Below are 21,002 nucleotides of genomic sequence, written 5' to 3'. Positions count from 1 at the left end.
ACGTAACTTTTATACACACCGAGAAGCCAAAAAGATTGTGTCACTCACCTTATGGTGCTATCTGCTTTATTGTGGTGGCCTAGAACTGAACCCACAAAACCCATAATCTCTCCGCAAAAGGCACAAACTTCCAGTTATAAGATAAACAAGTCCTGGGGATGTATGTACAACACAGTGACTATAGTTAGCAATACTATATTGCATATTTGAAAGGCTCTCAGTCACAAGAAAAAAAATTTGTAACAATGAAGTGATGGCTGTTAACTAGGCTTACTGTGGGGTTCATTCTGCTATATATATATACACACATATATATATACACACATTTATATAAAATCATCAGGTTGTGCATCTTAACCTGTCAATTACATCTCAATAAAACAGGAGGAATGGTATGACGGCTCTCTGAACCTCCATTTAGTTATCTGTAAGTTCAGCTTAATTCCTGCGTCTCAGGGATTCCCAAGTAGTGTAGTTGTAAAGAATCTGCCTGCCAATACAGGAGACACAGGAGATGCAGATTCAGTCTCTGGGTTGGGAAGATCTCTTGGAGAAACGAATGGCAGCCCACTCCAGTATTCCTGCCTGGAGAATCCCATGGGCGGAGGAGCCTGGCGGGCTACAGTCCACGCGGTCACAGAGAGTCAGACACGACTGAGCACACCATGCCTATGTCTCCATGGGTTGTTTTCAAAATTAAATGAGATGACACAGATCCTGGGCCTGACAATTTAGCAGGTCCTTGATAACCATCAACTTCCTCCTCTGCACAGGACAAATTTGTTTACTCAAAAAAGGAGCTTAAGCCACAGAATGATATACACCAACAACACCCCATGTTCTACTGTTTGTCCATGACTTAGTGTGAATTTTAAAAGAATCTGCTTTGTTTGAAAAGGGATTGAAGAAAACACATTGTTGTAATCCAGAAAAGCTTGGTATGTCTCTGTCTCGAGAAAGGAGTAGGGAAATCTTAACATACATATCTTTTAACCCACTGCCTGAGAGGTCATTCCTATCTGGCCAGTAGCGTGGCAGGCGATCACTTAGTTGCTGGTGGCATTCTAATGCAAGGCACCATTAATTTAGATTTCAGAAAATTATATATGACACAGTACAACTTGTATTAGATTGATGAGCAGAACAGAAAGAGGAAAATGGATCAAGAATTGGCCTGGGGACAAGGCAGACCATTCCAAATCCATCTTTTTATTTAACATCAAACCTGATTGGCATATCCGGTCTTGAACTAGATTTGCCCATGTTCTTTACTGCTTGTTTGGATGACATAACCAATAACCAGAAAAAAAGAGTTTCTTTTTTCAAAGGGAAGTTAGCAAATAGTGGGGGAAGGGATTGACAAATACAATTGCTGATATGTTTGGCAGTGTCTAACTCTAGGCTCCATTTGAAATAACAAACAGAAGCATCGGTGACTCCAAACACACGCAAGAATCCCACGGAGACCTGCGTTTTCCTTTGCACTCGCTCTGCTTGTGTTTTTGTTTTATGGCGTAATGCACAGCAAACATACTGTGACTTCAAAATCGTAATAAAGCGGAACTGAAGCTCCACATTGCTGAAAAGCAGTGCTGGGCTGTCAATTCCTTCTTTTCATAGCCTTTGCTTCAGAAAGAGGATGGGAAGGCAGACAGAGCCGCAGATACAGTGGTTCTGGGGCTACTCCTTAAACAGATCTGCCCTTCATACCCGCCCCCCCAACCCCAGACCTCAGAATCTTTCCTCTGTTACTGTAAATCTTTTACAAAGTGAGACAACTATCAATCAGACAAAGTACATTAAATTATGTGCACAGTCTGTAATTTTATCTCCGTCACAATTGGAAATCTCTTTTATCTCTTTTGTATAATCCCCATCAGCCACAGCACTGCCCAGGGTGCATGCAGTCATCTATTCACAGCCTTCAGGAAGATATTTTGTCCTCCCATCCCTCCAGCAGAAGGGGACAGCAGCTTTTAACTTATTGTTTTATTATGGATTCCTGGTGCTACCTCTGTCTAAGACGTTCGCAGCAAGTAAAAATGTTAGGTCTTGGCTCGTGAGCATTCTTTGGTTCTCAGGAAAGTCAGTCTAGAAATAGTGGCAACAACCAGGGCCAGGACACCATGCAGCTCTGTGTTTATTCTATTTCTCTGGGATGGTGGCAGCTGTGTGTCTCAGAGACCATCTGCCGGAGGCAAATGCCTAGTTAACTGTGCTATTCTCGAGCTCCCCATGATCCACGGTGCGACCATCTCTCCCCACTTTGCTTTCTCCCACATCGCTCGCTTCGTTCTCCACGGAGCTGAAACACAATCACCACTTACTGCTTGCACCCCGTCGGCCGGAGCTGCCAGACCTTAAATGATCCTCTCTCGTGATATACTCCCCTGCCCCATGGTCTCACTCCAAAGGCGTCTGGGAGACGCCTTTTCATTCCATTGATAGAGGTATCTAAATACATGCCAATATATATTGTTGAATGAAGGCCAGGGGTTTTCAGCATTTGCAGAGGGCTTTCTTGGATCTGGACTAGGCACATTAAACCTCATTAATTATGGTCTCCACTAATTGAGAATCTGAGATCATTCTCCAGGCTGACGTTTATCTTTGCATGATCTGTGGCAAGAAGTTTGCTAAGTAAATAAAGAATAGAAATAATATTTTAATGGTGACGTTTAAATTACCCAAGAGAAGGTGTCTAAGGATGCTGAGGCTCTTATTTATATACTGGCAACCAATGATCTTCTGCCTAGTCACTAAAGCAGGCTTTCTCCTTCCTGGCTTCCCCATTTCTGCTCAGTCACCATCAGTCCCTAACTCAACATGCTTACAACAAAGGTAACCAGTCTTCCAAATTAGTTGACTAGCTTACTGCCTGCCTGTCCTATCCCCCTCTTTCTTTTCTCAAATCCAGGCCTTCATTCGACTCTTGAGGGTCCCTTGGACAGCAAGGAGATCAAACCAGTCCATCCTAAAGGAAATCAACCCTGAATATTCATTGGAAGGACTGATGCTAAAGCTGAAGCTCCAACACTTTGACCACCTGATGTGAACAGCCAACTCTTTGGAAAAGACCCTGATGCTGGGAAAGATAAAGGGTAGAAGGGGGCGACAGAGGATGAGATGGTTGGATGGCATCATAGACTCTATGGATATGAGTTTGAGCACACTCAAGGTGATAGTGAAGGACAGGGAAGCCTGGCGTGCTGCAGTCCATGCGATCGCAGAGCCGGACACAACTGACCGAGTGAACCACCACCACAACAGGCCTTCGTTAACAGTGCTAACCTGGTACTAGAGCATCTCCACTGGGCAACTCCTTCTATTTTCTACGGGAATTCATGATTCTTATACCCTAGAATCTTAAGATCTTTAACTGTAGCTTCAAAATGTCTTTGTTCCCAGCACTGCACTTATCAAAGTCCCAGAATAAACATAGGTTTATGATATCTATCTGAGACCTCTGAGGTCTGACACATTTTGGGATTCACACTTCTTCTGATTTCTGGGTGATAATGTGGTACATAAGACATGATTTTATGTTACACTCCACTGGGCCTTCATCATCAAGCGCATTGATATTTCTGCAAAAAAATGTATGAATTTTACCCTTGGCATAATACGTAAAGGCTATAAATAGCCTCCCATTAGGTTTTGCCACCAAGCAACTTATTCAAAGAGTTGTTCGTTTCAGAACTGTGGGTAAGGGACTGGGGAGCTCAAGTGGGTGGCATACAATGGCCATTTACCACTGTCCAGATGTCAAAGACACGTTTTCTTAAACAGTCTCCATACTGCAAAATCCTTTGTTTAGATTGGTTTTCTCCACAATTAGTCCAAATTATCAAGGTCTTTTCTTACAAAGCACATCTTCAAAGAGGTATTGCACATACCTCTTATGAAGCAAAGCATATCATTCAAAGCAGATACTGAGAACTTTGTGGTCACCAGGCTGTCTTTACCACTTTTAATTTTTCTAATTTTAACTCCATTTCTACAGCATATTTTACAAAAGGCCCCCTTTTAATGGTCTGTTTTGGAAAAATTTAACTACAGTCATTTTGCTTATCCTCTGCCTAAAGAAAGGCTTTTCCAAGAGCAGAGATGGGCTATCCCTCAGAATGTGGCTTTGCATTTTAAAAACCCAAGTGGTGCTGATTCTCCCCCTCAAAATAAGAGTTAACTTTTTTAAAGTGTGAGTTTTATCTAATTTGTAATAAAAGTCTGTCAAGCAAATCACAGGAAGCTCTCCATTCCCCCCTCAACACAGCACACACAGTTAAACATATTACTCTTTGAGGTCGAGCTGTAACTTAACTAATAAACCCTTCTTAAAATATAGCCAAGCTAAACGTTAAGCCAGCAATGCAGGGCTTGTATATACATCACAGGATGCTGGCTGTATGGGTCACAGCACTCTGACAGGCAATTCCTAGGCAGTTATTTTGACATTAGAAAGTCACAATCCATCAACTTAACAGCAGGGTGATAATTTGGGGACCGGGGAGATAGCTATTCAAAATGACACTGTGGGAAGTAAACAGTAGTTCAAATAGCCCCTGTTTGAGAATGAAGACATCAACTAAGCAGAATTTCTTTCCACCTCTAGAACCAGGTATTATGTAATATGTTTTTGTGTAAGCATGTTATTTATGGCGTTTGAATAGCCCTGAGAGGCTAACAAGCCTGCAGCTACCGGGACCCTTTGGAGATGAGGAGAAATAGATCTGCCACCACAAGACTAAAGAATGACAAAGAGTGGCTTCTTCCCCATGGTTTGTCACGAACCACTTCCAACAACCACAAGCCAGTATCTCAGAAGATGCAACTCGGCTCTTTCTGAAACGAAAAACGCTCAGCTCTGCAGCCGTCTGCGTCCATGACATGGGTTCCTTGCATGTGATGGGTCCCCTGGACTTACTCTTGTGGGAATTCCCAGCCAACCACCCTGCTGTGAGCCCTTTCTGCAAACACATGGCCTTGTCTGTTTCTCCTGGACAAATGGATGGGTGCAGAGGCCACCGAGAGCTTCTGCGATTCTCTCAGTTTCTGGGAGCTGAAAGTTTCCTGGCTGTTGGTCTGGGGCTGGGATGGTGATGGGGAGTGGGTAGGGAGGGCGGGTTCCAGGACAGGGGTTCTCAAATGTTCTCACTTCATGACAACCCTAAGAGGGCACACAGAAGCCCTGAGGGATTGCCAGGTTGTTGGTAAGAGGAGGGCAAGCACATCTTTCCTTCTGCTATGGAAGGGAGCAATGAAAAAGGAAACTGGGCACTGATGCTGCAGTGGCAAAAGGGAGAGGGAGATGGATCTATGCAGATCCTTTAAGAAGAGAGGTGATATCTGGGTGGCAAGACCGTCTTAACAAGCTGTGTTGCTGCCATGGAAACCAAAGAGGTCTTTGTGGTGGCTCACGCTCCCCCGGGGTCATGACCTTCCCTGTCTGCGATTAGCAGTCTTGCCCTTGCCCTCGTCTATCTTCCCGGTTGCCTGCCTAAAATACTGACAACGTTGACAGCAAATTATTTCCAGGTTATACTTCGCTCTTTCAAAGGAATTCACTCTACGAATGAAGCATCAGCTGGTCAAGAACAATAAGCTCCTGCAGCAAAGAAGAATAGCCTTATTACTGTCTGCATTTTCTTTTAACAAACTTTTGTGGCTATTTAAATTGAGTTTCTCCCTCTTTTCAAAAACCAAGCTTCATATGAATACCTTCAACCTATGAGCTAAACATATCTGAAAATCCACGCATTTCAGAAAAGCAATTTTCAAGCAACCAATAGTAGAAGCAAGAGCGACAGTCTTTCCATACCTGGAGCTGATATTCTTCCGTGAAGCACAGATTCACTGGGCAGCAGGTCTTTTGAATTGGAGGTGAATGGTGATTGTCTAAAGGTATCTTCTGAAAAGAAAGGGCTGGGGGTGGGGGAAGAGGAGGTAAGTTTAGTAAATCAAAGTTATTTAAGATACCCATGCCCCCAATATATATGCATACACACAAACAAATGGGAAATAAAGTTTTTTTTTTTTAATGGTGTTTAGAGAATACACGATTGTGCTTTAAATGAAGAAAAATAAAATATATTACATCAGACAAGTACCATCTGTATACTCTGCCTACTGGTTTTACACTTAAGGTGAACATATGAAACAGCGTCTTTGAAACACTGTTAGACCCACAGTCAGGACAGCTGAGCAGTATATTGTACTTTTGCACTATATGCTCTGTGAGTGTGCTGTGCCCCAGTGAACACACACCTCCTAGGTCAGGTCAGAAAAGCCCGTTTGAGGTTCTTTCCAGGGCGGAGACAGAGCGGCCCCAGCTCACCCACATTCTGTCCCCTGGTCCCTGGGGGACCAACGGCCTGTCTCAGAAGGGCAGATGGCTGGAGTCAGGGCCCACCGCGCTGATGGAAACGACTCACTGGTCCCCACAGGAACTTGAGTCTGCATCCTACAACTCTTTTGGTGTGGAAGGAGTTACAGCCAGCTAATGGGGCTGCTGGGAAGGACCCCGAGGAGCACTTTCATTTTCCAGGAAACTGAGGCTCTGACCTGAGTGATTCTAAACTCCCTTAGTGACTCAGCTAGAGCTAGACACCAGACACCCCAGGCAGGGTTTTGCCCTAACACCACAGTCACAGTGACCACAAACGCTCTGGCTGCTTTTAATCAGAGGATTTTAACCCAATCATATCATCCATCTTCCATGCCTCCAAAACAAACTGCATTGCAATCACGTGTGAGAACACTGGAATATACAACAGAGTCCAACATGGAGAAAGGAAAGCCCTATTTATTTACAACAGAGAACATTTCACTGAAGGAACTGGGTGCACAGGGGTGGAAGGTTCTAGAGGAAAACAGTACAGCCTGGAGATAGGAGGAGCAGGAAGCCACCACCATCCTAAGGCTGGAGAGACAAAAGGAAGAGGTAAATGGAGCCTACGGGGACTATGTCACCTGGTGGAAGCCGGAGGCAAGGTGAGCCTGCCTAGCAGGAAGCTGGAACCACAGCTGCTGCAGGGGGCAGACAGGGAGGGAGGGAAATACCCAGGCTCCTTCTGAAACCCCGCCCCTCACCCCACCAAAGGCTCTGATTGGCTGAAAAGTCAGAGGCACGCAGCCTGCAGGGATCAGGAAGGAATGTATCTGGGGGCACACAAGCCTAGGACCCACAGGACTGATACTGCTTTTCTAAACATGCTCAACGGCCATGGGTAACTTATTAAACGTTAAAAAGGAAACACCAAAATAAAAATGGAAGACATACCTATCTTTTAAAAGTAAAACACAATTAATATAATTTCACAGGACTATTAGGCTAGACTTGATGCAACTTTGTGTGCCACGCTTTTTATCTACATCTTAAACACAAAACCGTTTAAATAGGCTTAGAAAGTGAACTGGCTACAGGCTGGTCAGTGATGGGGAGCAGGAAGACATGCTGCTTTGTGCCAAACATCTCATAACCTGCAAGTGACCCTAAAACCCTAGGAAGGAAAAGCAGCGTGGGAGCTAAGAGCGTGCACTTGAGGGCAAGCAGTTCTAGGTCCAGATTTCAGGTCCTCCACTGATGGCTGTGTGACCCTGCACAAGTTACCTAAGTTTTCTGAGCCTTCGTTTCTCTTCTATAAAGCGGAAAGAGAACAGATCTACACGTACTCACAAGGACGAAGCAAACTAGCCCATGGAATGTGTTTCCCACAGTGTCTGGCAAACAGTAAGTGCTCAGTCAACATACGCTGTTTGTATCTGTATCTCTGTCTAGCCCCCAGGGGAGCATAAATTAATTACCCTTTCCTTATCAATCAACAAAAAGTATACAGTTTCCTTGTATAAAATGCATAAAGAAAAGGTTACTCTGATAGTGAAGGGTCAGTGGACTGCTGGGATGACTGGTTAATCATCAAAGAACTTCTAAAGAGGTGGAGCCCTTGAAGGACTGTTGGGTCAGACCCAGAGTGTGGGAGTCCACGATACCCCCTCCTTAGCTCTGAAGCCTCTAGACAAGGTGAAAATGACATCCTCACATCCAAGTGGACAGGTCACTTGGGAACATCACTTGGGAACAACCACCAGTTGGCCCAAGGGCACAGGGAAAGATCAGGCAGTGTGCCCTCGGTTACACTGGAATGAGCCTGGCACTAGAGAGTTCAGGAAGCTCATGCAACTGTCTGGTCTGAAATGTAGACACGTCCTTAGGGGACACCAAGAATCCTAAGAGGGGCCCCTCAGGGTATCTAGCAATATCACCTTTTCTTGCCACAGAGAAAGGCATGCATTGCCTACTTTCCATCAGTGTCGCTGTAACCATTTATTGAGTGCCTGAGTGTGCCAGGCACTGGGAAGATAACATCAGCAAAACTGGCAAACAGCAGAGGGGCTCGAAGACCTGTGTGGGCACTCTGACTACACTAAGGCTGTGGGAGAGAGGGCCGTGGGGTCGCACTGGGGGGTCTGGCTTGGCCTGGAAGGACAGGAACAGCTGCAGAAGCCACAGCTGAATGGAGAGTAGCGCTGTCAGGGTTCTGGGGGCGGGGACAGGGCAGGGGACATGTCCTCAGGATTCTGGGGCGGGGGTACAGGGCAGGGAACATGTCCCCTGCACAATGAGAGAACAAAGCCAATCTACGAAGGGGGATGAGGCTACAGCCACGGTGGGGTGGGCACACGGCAAGCAGGGATCACAGCTTCGTCATCCTGCCAGTGTGTTAAGGAAGGGGACGCGAAATGCAATTTCAGTTTCAGGAAGCTCTGTCCGGCGAATTGGAGAACACGAGGCAGGTGGCCAGAGCAGGGGACATGGTGACTCTGGTGGCCGACACTGCAAGGTGGCCTCGACATAGGCAGGCTGAAAACCTGTTTAAGCAGCAGGTCAGGTAAAGACCAAAGGAACGTTTCTGACCAACCCCAAAGGTTCGGGGGTGAACAGAGCAGAGGGTGCCACGCTACATGCTGGGAAGAGCATCTTAGGTTCTGCCAGCCCTGCCTCTTCACGTGTTCTCTTAAGATTTCCAGCCAGGTGTGGAATGAAGCCCTATTACCACCCAGCTGCTCAGAAGAAATTGAGTCAATTGCTGAGGGAAACAACCTTCCAAATAATTTTCTACCCTGGAGGCCAGCTTTATTCTGTATAGAAAAGATTTCTCCTGAGGGAGCGGAGAATTAGAAGGGAGTCAGGCTAGATGCTGGAAAAGCACAAAAGGACTGGCAACGTGAGGGGCAAAGAATTGACGGAGAAACTTCGGCAAGTAAAGGTAGCTGAAGCCTAGTGTAAGGTCTTATCGAGAAAGAGAAGCTACCTCGTTAACAGAGCGTCAGTCTCAGTTCAGATCGCTCGGCAATGCTTGGCGTTCAGATCCATGCACACTGGGAGTGCTGCGGTTCAGCACTGAGTTTGGAATCAGAAGGATCTGAGTCTGAATTCCATACTGGTCACTTAATGGTTAAGTGACTTTGCTAAGTCAACAATCTTTCTCTAGCCTCAGTTACCTTTTTTTTTTTTGGCTCCGCCAAGAGGTTTGTGGGATCTTAGTTTTCCAATCAGGGATTGAGTCCTCAGCAGTGAGAGCGCAGAGTCCAAAACACAGGACCACTAGGGAATTCCCTCACACTGTTTCACTATTGGAACAGAGCTTTTAAAATATCATCTTTATAGGTGAGCTGTAAAGGGTTAAGTAGGAACTTCCCTGGTGGTTCAGATGGTAAAGAGTCTGCCTGCAATGCCAGAGATCTGAGTTCAATCCCTGGGTCAGGAAGATCCCTTGCACAAGAGAACAGCAACCCACTCCAGTATTCTTGCCTGGAGAATTCCATGGACAGAGGAGCCTGGCGGGCTATAGTCCATGGGGTCACAAAGAATCTGACACGACTGAGTGACTAACACTTTTACTTTCTTTTTACTTTCAAAGGGTTAAGTAAGATTTTTCATCTCAAAGTTCTTAGTGCATGCTCAAGAAAATTGAGCTTAGTACATGCTCAATAAAAAATGGCAACTAACACAATATCACTTACTAAGTATTTGGCACTGGAGGAGCCTGGTAGGCTGCAGTCTGTGGGGTCGCTAAGAGTCAGACATGACTGAGCGACTTCACTTTGCCTTTTTCACTTTCATGCACTGGAGAAGGAAATGGCAACCCACTCCAGCATCCTTGCCTAGAGAATCCCAGGGATGGGGGAGCCTGGTGGGCTGCCGTCTGTGGTCACGACTGACGCGACTTAGCAGCAGCCGCAGCAAACTGCTTTGTGTGTATTAACTTCCCTGAATCCTCACGAGGACCCTACAGGGTTACGACCACTGTTATTATTATCATCCATATTTTACAGATGAAGAGACTCGGGTACGGAGAAGGTAAGTAGCTGCCCATGCGCATGAGCTGAGATGGGATCTGAACTGAGGCACATGGGCCTTGCATTCTGCATCTTTGCCCATTAAGCTAGGCTACACTGCCTTCTGCTTGACCTCTTACCATCTATGGAACACATGAACAATACAGAATCACGGCTTCTTCTTGGAACAAACAGAACCAAAGGAAGAGACAGCAGAAGGAGGGGGAGTGGAGGGAGGATGGGAGCACCGTTTCAGTAGGCAGGGTCCCAGGGAACCAAAGAATGGCCTTTTCAGTTGAGAAACAGAACACGGTAAAATGATTTCAACATTTACTTCTCTCTAGAAGAGAAGACACGCCCCTTTTCTATAGGAAAGAAAACTTTCTTTTTCTAAAGAAACTTCTGCAAGCCAAGCCTGATCACTTTGCAATCCTTAACACGCCCCACTGCCTATACCCGCTGCTTCTCAGGGCATCAGGGCAAGCTCATCTTTGCCATTAGGCCCAAACGAAGGGCAGAGCCTGCATCAGGTGTTCGGAAACCTCTATCTCAGCTCGAGATATGGCCACACTGACATCGGTATGTTCATCTTGCCGTCTCCTAGATTGGCAACCATGTTTCAGGCAGAGGAGAAGGAAGGCAAAACCAAACTGGGGAGTGTGCCTTGTATAACCTGGGCTGGCTTGACGGGATTAGATCTACAACAGCGCTGGTCGTCTACGCTGCCGGTGCTCTGAGGACAGAAGACACTGTACTTGTAGCTTAGCTCCGAGCACTGTCACTCTCAGAATGTGGACATGGTGGTCCTCAAGCCCCTTTTCTCCTTCTGTGCCCCACAGGGTCTGCAAAGTGCAGAAGCCCATCTGCTCTCAGCGGATGCCCAGCTCTGCGGTGGACAAATCGGCCCCTCGCTGAGGCTGCAGGCTCTGTGGATGGTGGGAGGGGCTGGTGGGCAGAGAGGGGAGGCCCAGGAGGTTGCCTAACACAGGATGAACCGGGTCTGCACTTTCCAGGGAGGAAAACAGACAGTGAACTACAGACTTTGCGGTGTACTCGGCTCTGAGGCGCGTGTGCACTGCTGTTCAACTGCTTAGATGGTCACTATTCTCCCAGAAAAAAAGGAGCTGGCTTGTGAATGCCGCACAGTTCTCGCTCCAACTCCGTTTAGCCATTTCACTGTGAAAAAGCCCCTCCAACAGAAAGAGTTTAGGAAGTGGAAAAAAGGCAAAATGTATCCAGAAAATGATGTATTTCTGGTTCATATTTTTGGTAAAAAGTTGGTAGAGGAGCTAATGCCTTGTGGGGGAAGGAATCATCACTTATTCTCAATTAACAACATCACCATCTACCACCTCATCTCCCCTTTGGGCTCACAGAATGACAAGTCACTCCAAGACGAGCGAACTCGTATAGATACGGGATGAATACTGAGACGTTGCATCTGGAAGCTGCCGGTATAGACTTAGAACTGTCCACCTCCTCCATGACTTTTCCTGGCTTATGTCACTTAGAAAAGACAAAACATTGTATCATGTGAACTCCTGGTTGCATCATATGGGATCTAGTCCCCTGACCAGGAATCAAACCCTGGGCCCCCTGCACTGGGCATGCAGAGTCTTAGCCACTGGATTAAAAGAGTGTGTGCGATGCAAATAAAGATCACGCATGCTGCCTCGAAGATCCAGGCAGCTAAATAAATAAATATTTTAATAATAATAATAATGCTTACAAAAAAGAAAAGAGAAAAACATTTGTCCTATTCAAGTTTCTTTTCTGGACAAAACTAAAAGGGACAGTGAATGCATATTTTGATTTTTCTCCTGCAGAAAACCTAAGAGTTAAACATGAAAGGGCACTGGTGTCACTGTGACTGGACAATTCCAGGCATTCAGTGGCATGGGCTGTGAGGTCAACAGCCCAGGGCTGCAAAAATAAAAGATTTAAAACAAATAATAAAAGAGTCCATAAAAGATTGTGGCCCTAAATAGTGATACATTTTGCTAAGTGGCACAAGTATTTCCACCTTTAACATATGAATGCCAACAGGGAACTCAGCTTCATGCAAAACAGAAGACCCAGCTGCTTACAAACCAGTCCTCCCCCTGGGCCACCACTGAAATCAACATGTTAAGGGGAATTCTCACTCCCATTGTGATAGCAAAACAAAGCAGAAAGGAACAGGAAAAGAAGGTGGATACAGTAGGTAAGAGAGCCTTAAGGAAAAAGACTTCACTCTTAGAAATCACACTGTAATTTTAAAGGAGCAACAGAGAAGAAATTAATTTTTTCCTTCTGAAAGAAATAGTAATGACTTTAAGGATTGAGCCTGGGGAGAGCAAATATAAAACAAAGATTAAGCAAGAAAAAAAGACTGCTCTGTAATGAATTTGTCCTCAGAATCTATAAGGATCTACTTATTTCAGGACTGTTTTATAGAATAGAAATCTACTTATTTCTATTAAATGTAAGAGTTTTGGGCAAGTCATCCTGAAGGGATATTCTGCCTTCAATCCACACATAGACAAACTTTTCTTCAATCAGTATAAAGAGATGATGTATCTTCAAGTGAAAAAGTAAAAATGTTAGGTGCTTAGTTGTGTCTGACTCTTTGTGACCCCACAAACTGTAGCCCACCAGGCTCCTCTGTACATGAGATTTCCCAGGCAAGAGTACTGGAGTGGGTAGCCATTTCCTTCTCCAGGGGATCTTCCTGACCCAGAGATCAAACCCAGGTCTCCTGAATTGCAAGCAGATTCTTTACTGCCTGAGGTACCAGGGAAGCCAAGCAACTATTTTCTGGTAAAAGTACTTAATGATCTCTTCAGCTATGTGTCAAGCAACATAATGGGGCTTCTGGATTTTTTCCCCTAGAGCTGGGTAAAATATGTCCAAAAGAATGTTAGTTAATTTTTATTTTGCTTTATTTTAAGGAAAATTTAAGAACAGATGATCTGACTTATATATTTTGGAGAAGTTATATATTGTGAAAGAGCCAGAAGTCCCCTTCTGGGGTGGAAAAGTTCTGTGGGAGGCAAAGTTCTCTCTCTGCAGCCACGAACTGCCTCCCAGGACACACCTGCCCCGGGGCCACCTCGCCAGATGGCCCAGGCCCCTCCTGGTAACAGGGCTGCCTCAGTCTCCACTCAGCCCCAGCTCTCAAGTCAGGACACCGAACTACTAGTTTTCTGTACTGATGTATCAGGTTAAGTTTTTAAAGAGCTGGAATTCCATATATTTGTCTACAACCACTGTACTGGTATTTTAAAGATAATCAGATTAACGAATTATTTAATTAATTAGACCTTGAATTACTGGATTACTTAGACCTTGAGACATATATACCCCAGACTGACTTGCTACACTTATATTCTGAAATGAGCAGGTGGCACGAGGTCAAGGAAACAATCCTCTATGCCTCCGGAAGCCTCAAGCAGAGACAGGCTGACGGGCTAAATTCTTCCCAGAATAAATCTTACTCTAGTTCCAGGACCTTCTGACCATGTGAAAGATGAATGTTGCAGACTGAAATGGATCCCAGTAACTTCTATATGGAATCTCCACCTATAGATCATGAGACCAAAGGAAATGAGAACGAACTGGAAACATTTTCTCTCAGTAAAACTGAGACCTTGCCAGCAAATAATAGGCTATAGTCACTGACACAGAACACAGAGCATCGTAGTTTCCTTTTTTAAAAAAGCTTTCAAACATATCGAAGAAGGAAGAATTATTTGAAGATAAGGGGAACTATCTGGATTAGTTATAACTATATTCTCAACATTTCCTCAAGGGTCAGAAGAAAGCCTCTGAGAAGCTGGACTAGCTTGCATGAAACTACACTCAGAACTACAAAAACGCTGCCACACTTTATTTTTACGTACACCATTTAAAAAATGATCACATGACATTAGTTCATTTTCAACTTAATTTTCATGATTAATGCAATTTTCTTTAGGGAGTGTTTATTTTTTTCTCAAATGGTACTGTCCTTGGGCATTTGCTAATAATTCATAATAACGGATGCTTGCTATTTCTTGTGCGTAGGTTTATGTAACTCTGCGTTTTGTAACTTATTTATAAAATGATGGTATTTGAAATATATTAACTGCTTAGTTCTAGCGATTTTTGTTTAAGAGGATTTTGAGCAACCTTGGTAAGGTCCTTTTGCTGCAGTATCGTGATCTATGTGGTCATCCTAATTGCTCCCCTGGACCTTCATTTCATTTTGGATGAGATGGCGCAGCTGCTTCTTCTGAAATGGGCCCAGATATCAACATTTCAGATAGAAAAGTCACTGCCAGTTTCCCTGTTATAACTTCTTTGAGGTCAGTTAAAAAGGTAATATAAAATGAAAGAACACAAGGTTTTAATGGCATTCATGTACACGGTCCCTCTCGAGGACCCTTACTCTTAAGTGATTTTATTTATTTATTTATTTGAGTATAAGAACCCTGGGCGGCAGGTCAGGGGATGCGGGTGGAGCAGAGTGCTTGAGATGAGAAACAACTGCCAGTCTCTGACCTGAGGACAACCCAAACATCTGAAACAGCACGCTCCCTATTCAAGCTGAAAAGGGACGCAACAGAGAAACCCTCTTATGACCCCCATGGGCTAGGCCGAGAAAGCCGGTCATTCATCATGTTGGGTGCACGAATTTTCAAAGAAAGAAGGACTGCAGTGAGTAAAACTCGAAGGAACCACATTTATCTACAGACTGAGACTCGGCACTGCAGACTCAGTGGGTACCTAAAGAGGCTTGTGGGCAGATGGAGAGCCAAGGTCACTCCATCATTTGGCTACCCATACAGACCCCCAATTTTCTTTAATTTTTGGAGGTGATAAGAAAGCCAAGATGTGGTTCCTTTTCCTCCTCATTGACATGGCTGTATACCTGGCTGGTGCCAATCAAATGGAACCTTCTTAGTAATTATAAACCAATCAAACGTATTGTTAATTTATAAGGTATGCAATGGTATTGCAGAAAACGCTCTTATTTTTTAGAGATACATATCTCAAAGAATGTGAGAGTGAATGTCATGCCTGGATGTGATCTAAAACATAAGGAGAAAAAGATTGGTGAAATAAGTGTAACAAATATTTTTTCAACCTGGGTGGTGGGGATATGGTGGTTTATTGTATTATTTCTTTCGCTTTGTTTTAAAACTTTTCATAATAAAAAAGTCAATATCAACAATCAAACAAAAAGTTCAACCCAGACCAACTACCAGACAGAAAAATGTGACAATAAAAAATTGAAAAAAAAAAAAACAAAAACAAATAAAAATGCCTCCTCATGAGCAAAATGCTTGGTATCACCAGAAATCAATAAATGAAAAGGTCTTAACTATAAGACATAATTTTTAACCTTCCAATTGGTAAAAAAAAATTTTTTTTAATGATAAATCAAAGACCTTTAAAATATTCTCTCTCTCATTAGCTCTGTTCAGTCGCTCAGTCGTGTCCAACTCTTTGCGACCCCATGAATCGCAGCACGCCAGGCCTCCCTGTCCATCACCAAGTCCCGGATTTCATTCAGACTCACGTCCATCGAGTCCGTGATGCCATCCAGCCATTTCATCCTCTGTCGTCCCCTTCTCCTCCTGCCCCCAATCCCTCCCAGCATCAGAGTCTTTTCCAATGAGTCAACTCTTCGCATGAGGTGGCCAAAGTACTGGAGTTTCAGCTTCAGCATCATTCCCTCCAAAGAAATCCCAAGGCTGATCTCCTTTAGAATGGACTGGTTGGATCTCCTTGCAGTCTTCTCCAACACCACAGTTCAAAACCATTAATTCTTCAGCGCTCAGCTTTCTTCACAGTCCAACTCTCACATCCATACATGACCACTGGAAAAACCATAGCCTTGACTAGACGGACCTTTGTTGGCAAAGTAATGTCTCTGCTTTTTAATATCCTATCTAGGTTGGTCACAACTTTTCTTCCAAGGAGTAAGCGTCTTTTACTTTCATGACTGCAGTCACCATCTGCAGTGATTTTGGAGCCCAAAAAATAAAGTCTTAGCTTCTAGTAAAACTGTAAATTCAACCTTTTTGAAAATCAATTAGACAATTCATAGAAAAGCCTGAAAACTGTGCATGTTTCTTGAGTCAATTTATCCTGGCATTGTTTATATTAGCAACAACTTGGGAAAACAAAACTAAGCCCTTAATACTCAATAATTAAGGAGACATATTAAATAAATTAGGGCACATGCAAATCTTAAAAGAATAATATTGGGTTATGTTTACTGATATGAAAAGAAATTCTAAATATATTACTAGGTAAAAGAGAAGATTATAAAACAGTACATATGGTAGGATCCAGTTTTGATAGGAAAGTATACATCTATGAATAGATAAAAATTCAACCAGGATACACACCACCATCCTAGTAGTCAGTGGCTGCCTCTGGGTAGCAGGATTGTTTATAAGTGGTTATTATTTCTTCTTTATGGCCTTCTACATTCTCTAGAAACAAAAGTTATTTTTTAAAACTTAAAAAATGAATACAGTTTACAGTTTGGAATTCTTTCTTTTTAAAGAGACTCTTAGTCTTTTAAAGAATGAGCCAAGGATGACATAACGGAAGCAGCTGTAAAAGACATGGGCAAGGGAAATTGTCATCTAAAATCTGATTCCATTAATATCAGTTGATTTCAGCTGCTGAAGGCTGAAGGTCATGGAAGAAAAAGACTGTTTAAAATATTGTAGAAGAAAAGTAGGGTATTTTACGAAGAATACATTTTGGTAATGTTTTTAAATTTTCTTCTCTGAAAAGTACTGCTAGTTAAGTGTATCCTAGATGCAGGCTTCTACCCCGTATAACCTAACACCAAGTTTTCAAGGAACAATGCCTGTGGCTGCAACTCGAGCATTCATCCACGGCTGAGCCAGGAAACTTCTCAGGACGAGGAGCACAATGCCAGGCCTTGTCGACGGTGGCGGAGACAGGGAGGCCAGACCCCGGGGAGCCAGAGCCAGGCACAGCCACGGAAGTGGGCCTGCATGTCCAGATCTGTGAAATGTCAGCTTGTGGAAGGAGCTGGCTCTCCCGCAGGAAGCCGACTGTGTTCGTGAACGAGGACAACGGGCTTCTACCGAGGTGAGCAGAGCACAGATGAACTCAGTCGTCTCTGCAGTGACGCAAGAACCCTTGTCCCATTTCACTGTAATGCCCGTGAAACGTGGAGGGGCCCGGGGCTGCTGTGCTGTCCACCAGGGCTTGCCCCCTCCACAGAGGTCAACCCCGGACTGTTGGAGATATTTCTAGTAACAACTATGGAGAGACCCTTGAGGGAAAACCCCAGATTAGAAGAGCAGGAGGGAAGGTGGTGCCTGAGCCGCACGGCACATGTGCCCCGTGTATGATCTGTCAAAGAAGAATGTCTGCTTACAGAGACGCACAGACTTACATCTCGTTCCTGACTGCTCTGGGCTCCACACACAGAACGCCGCTGTAAGCCAGAAGAAATAAAGATGAAAAAGGCCGCAGAAATGGAAGAGAAGAAAGGCACAGCCCTCTTCAGATCCTTGAAAGGAAGACTGAAACTCGCCTCTCCACAGTGACACTGCCTCAGCAGTCTTGGAAGCACAGTGCCTCAACTGGAATGGCTTGATGGAGAGGCCACAGATGGGAGAAACAATAGCAGAGCGTGGTACCTACAGGACAACGGCGCACAGGCATAGAGAAAAGGACTGAGGACGGTTTGGCGCAGGAAGAAGGGGAAAAATCTCAAAGGGCAGCAAGGCACAAAGTAGTCTGCAGCTCTCTGTATTAAAAACAAAGAACCCATTGTTTAAGGATGGATTTTAACTTCTTTGAAAAATGAAAACTCAAAGAAAAGCTGAAAAAGATGGACTGCCAATGGAAAACACTGCAGTCAACATTTATGTCAGGGCAGCTACAGACAGCGGTGCAGGCTGTGCACTGAACAAAGGCACCTTATCTGGGGGTCAAAGTCAAAGTCAACGTCGCTCAGTCGTGTCCTGCTCTTTGCAAGCCCATGGACTACAGAGTCCACGGAATTCTCCAGGCCACAGTACTGGAGTGCGTAGCCTTCCCCTTCTCCAGGGGATCTTCCCAACCCAGGGATCAAACCCAGGTCTCCCACATGGCAGGTGAACTGTTTACCAGCTGAGCCACAAGGGAAGTCCTACCTGGGGGTGGATCAGCATTCAACATCACAGACATCACAGATTTACATATTTAGTAAGACAGCATTCCAGTAGATGGCAGTGTCTCGACGAAGGGTGTTTTCAAAAATTTGCAATGGCCCACCAACAGCCTTGACTTGACCAAAAAAGCACTAAAAGTCTTAACTAGAGGGACCCCGTGAAATTAGCAGCAGTTTTCATTTTTCAGAAACAAAGTTCTGTGCCTTCAAAGTCAGAAAATATAAAGGGTAAAGCAACTACAGGCGGAGCTACTCAAATATCAATTTCATTTGCTCTGTTTCCTGTTTATTTTCTTCATTGCTTCCACGTAATCCAGTGTTCTTTATTTGTAATCTTTTACTTTTTAAGGTAATGGAACATTGTTCTCTTACGCCTCTTAAAAAACGAAAAGGGGGAAATTGTACAAACTGAAGCAGCGCCTCGCACTCTAACCAATTTGTGCGGTTTCTTTTACTGACTCATAAATATTTAAGGACAGGCATCCAAACCACCACCCAGGCAAATTCTATATTGGATACTTCCAAGTACATATGTCTTTTAGTAAACACTCTAAGTGCCTTTATCCAAATCCCAGAAAAATAGCCCGCATTTCAAACTCTGAAAATTGGGCAAATTAAATACTGGTTGGCACTGCATGATCTGACTCTACCCTTCTGACTTCCCCACTTCTGTTTTTCATCTAGTAATGGAGGGGGGGAAAAAAAAAAACTATTCAGGTAGATACTTCCTGGCTCTTAGAGCGGAGCAAGGCAGGTGTGAGAAGGTTTTCTCATAGGCCTGCAATCCGATATCCCCATGGACACTGAATTATTAATGGGGAAGAGAGAACAAATAACCAAGAGAAGGTTCTTGGCAGCCATTGTTTGGAGTTCACGGTGTTACGCAACATCAAGCATGTCCAATTCACCTGCCAGGAGCTATCTGATTCTTACTCTGGGGTTCCATTTTCCTACTTCGATCTTATCCAGCATCTGGCTGGGTGATGGTCCATGTCAGAAGATGTAGATCTTCTTTTTATTCCATTAAACTTTGGGATCTGGTTATGCTATCATGCCTCATGTTTTCATCTACAAATGATCATATTAGCTGGTTATCTGCTCCCGGCAGAACCTAGGCTTGTGCCGGGAAAGGAAATTGTAAAATCAAGATTGTATTAGTCTCTTAAGCCTCCAGTCTTTCTGTTCTCCTGGGTCCGGATGGACCCATCTCATTTGTCAGGCAGAATGGCATTAAGAATGCCACGCGCTATCTCAAAGGGGACGCAGAGACTTCTTTACACTTAGATTGAATTTTCTCCACTCTAAGGTTAAACAGGCAGAAGAGCTGCTGTTTTAGCATTTACTGTGAAGCTCCAACTGAAGGACTGATTCAATGGAGGTGCCCCCAGGAGGGCACAGACATGGGTGGAAAAAGGGTAAAGTCAAGGCATGGGTAAGCAGGACCACATGATCCAAAATCCCAGCTGCTAAGCAGATTGATTTCGCTGCCTGGCTACATGGGATGCCCTGGTGGACTGTCTTCTCCTTTGCTTTCGGGAAGATGATCCTAATTTAAGCAGCTGAGTCTAAGTTATTAGAATGATTTTTTTAAAGGCATTTTCAATCTAGTTCTTTAAATGATGTCTAGGATTTGCTTCAAAATAATCTAGGGGAAGGAAGAACAAAACGAAGGGATGGACGAGACAACATTTGTGAACTAACATGAACTGCTCATTATTTAAACTCTATCCTGGGGACATTCTCTGCTTTTGCCTATATTTGAAATTTTCCATTGTAAGAGGTTTTGAAAAATGAGACTGACAGTCAGCGATCCAGAAACCTGCCAGTTACTGGTTTCAACCCTTGTATTTACCTAAAACCTCTTTTATGAAATAGCTAACAAGGAATGTTGTCTAACATGACTTTCTCTTTCCATGTCTCCCATCTTATAATCGAGATATCAACAAAGAGAATTGCCAATGGACAGCTGTGATGAGGGGGGACTGGATGAGGAGAGGGGTGCAGTCATCAGCCTTTATGGGATGGGCTTCCTGTAGCCTGGGTAAACCAGCACACATCAGAATGCCAAGCTACGGAGTGTCTCACCCTGGCCTGCTACACTTTTCCTCTGTTCTTGTGGTTGCAATTACAGTGAAGATTAATAACGATAACCAACTGTGGTGGAAGTTGTGGGTTGATATAGGACAGGGAGAGAATTATAGAGAATCAGCTTCTTTCTTCAGCACTGCACATCTCTCTTCCCCTCTGGTTCCCCTGGATCTCCAGACCTCAAGAGCAGACCCCAACGTGTAGAGGGGCTCAGGCAATCACTGGCATTTGGAAGTGCCTGATCCCAATACTGCACTGAGGCCAGCATCCAGGGCTGCCCTTCGTAAGGAAAGCATCTCAAATGTGTCCAGGAACCCTTAAACATGGACAACTCCGAACTCTGACTTCAATCATTAGCGATCCTTCTGGACGGTCAGCTTCTTCTAGGAAATCAAACATGGGAAAT

At 44.3% G+C, this 21,002-nt stretch overlaps 1 protein-coding gene across 9 annotated transcripts in view; it reads right to left on the bottom strand.

Annotated features, from left to right (window-relative positions):
- The window catches only part of ZNF827 (zinc finger protein 827), a 189,854-nt gene that overhangs the window by 60,625 nt on the left and 108,227 nt on the right, over positions 1-21,002 (bottom strand). For all 9 annotated transcript variants that reach the window (XM_060400611.1, XM_012097410.4, XM_060400614.1 and 6 more), the window contains exon 8: positions 5,819-5,922. In XM_060400611.1, coding sequence (XP_060256594.1) covers positions 5,819-5,922 — 104 coding nt within the window. The remainder of the gene's footprint in view (positions 1-5,818; positions 5,923-21,002) is intronic.

The sequence above is a fragment of the Ovis aries genome, chromosome 17, assembly GCF_016772045.2.
Source record: "Ovis aries strain OAR_USU_Benz2616 breed Rambouillet chromosome 17, ARS-UI_Ramb_v3.0, whole genome shotgun sequence".
Classification (NCBI taxonomy): Eukaryota; Metazoa; Chordata; class Mammalia; order Artiodactyla; family Bovidae; genus Ovis; species Ovis aries.
This window is presented reverse-complemented; position numbering and strand designations above follow the sequence as displayed.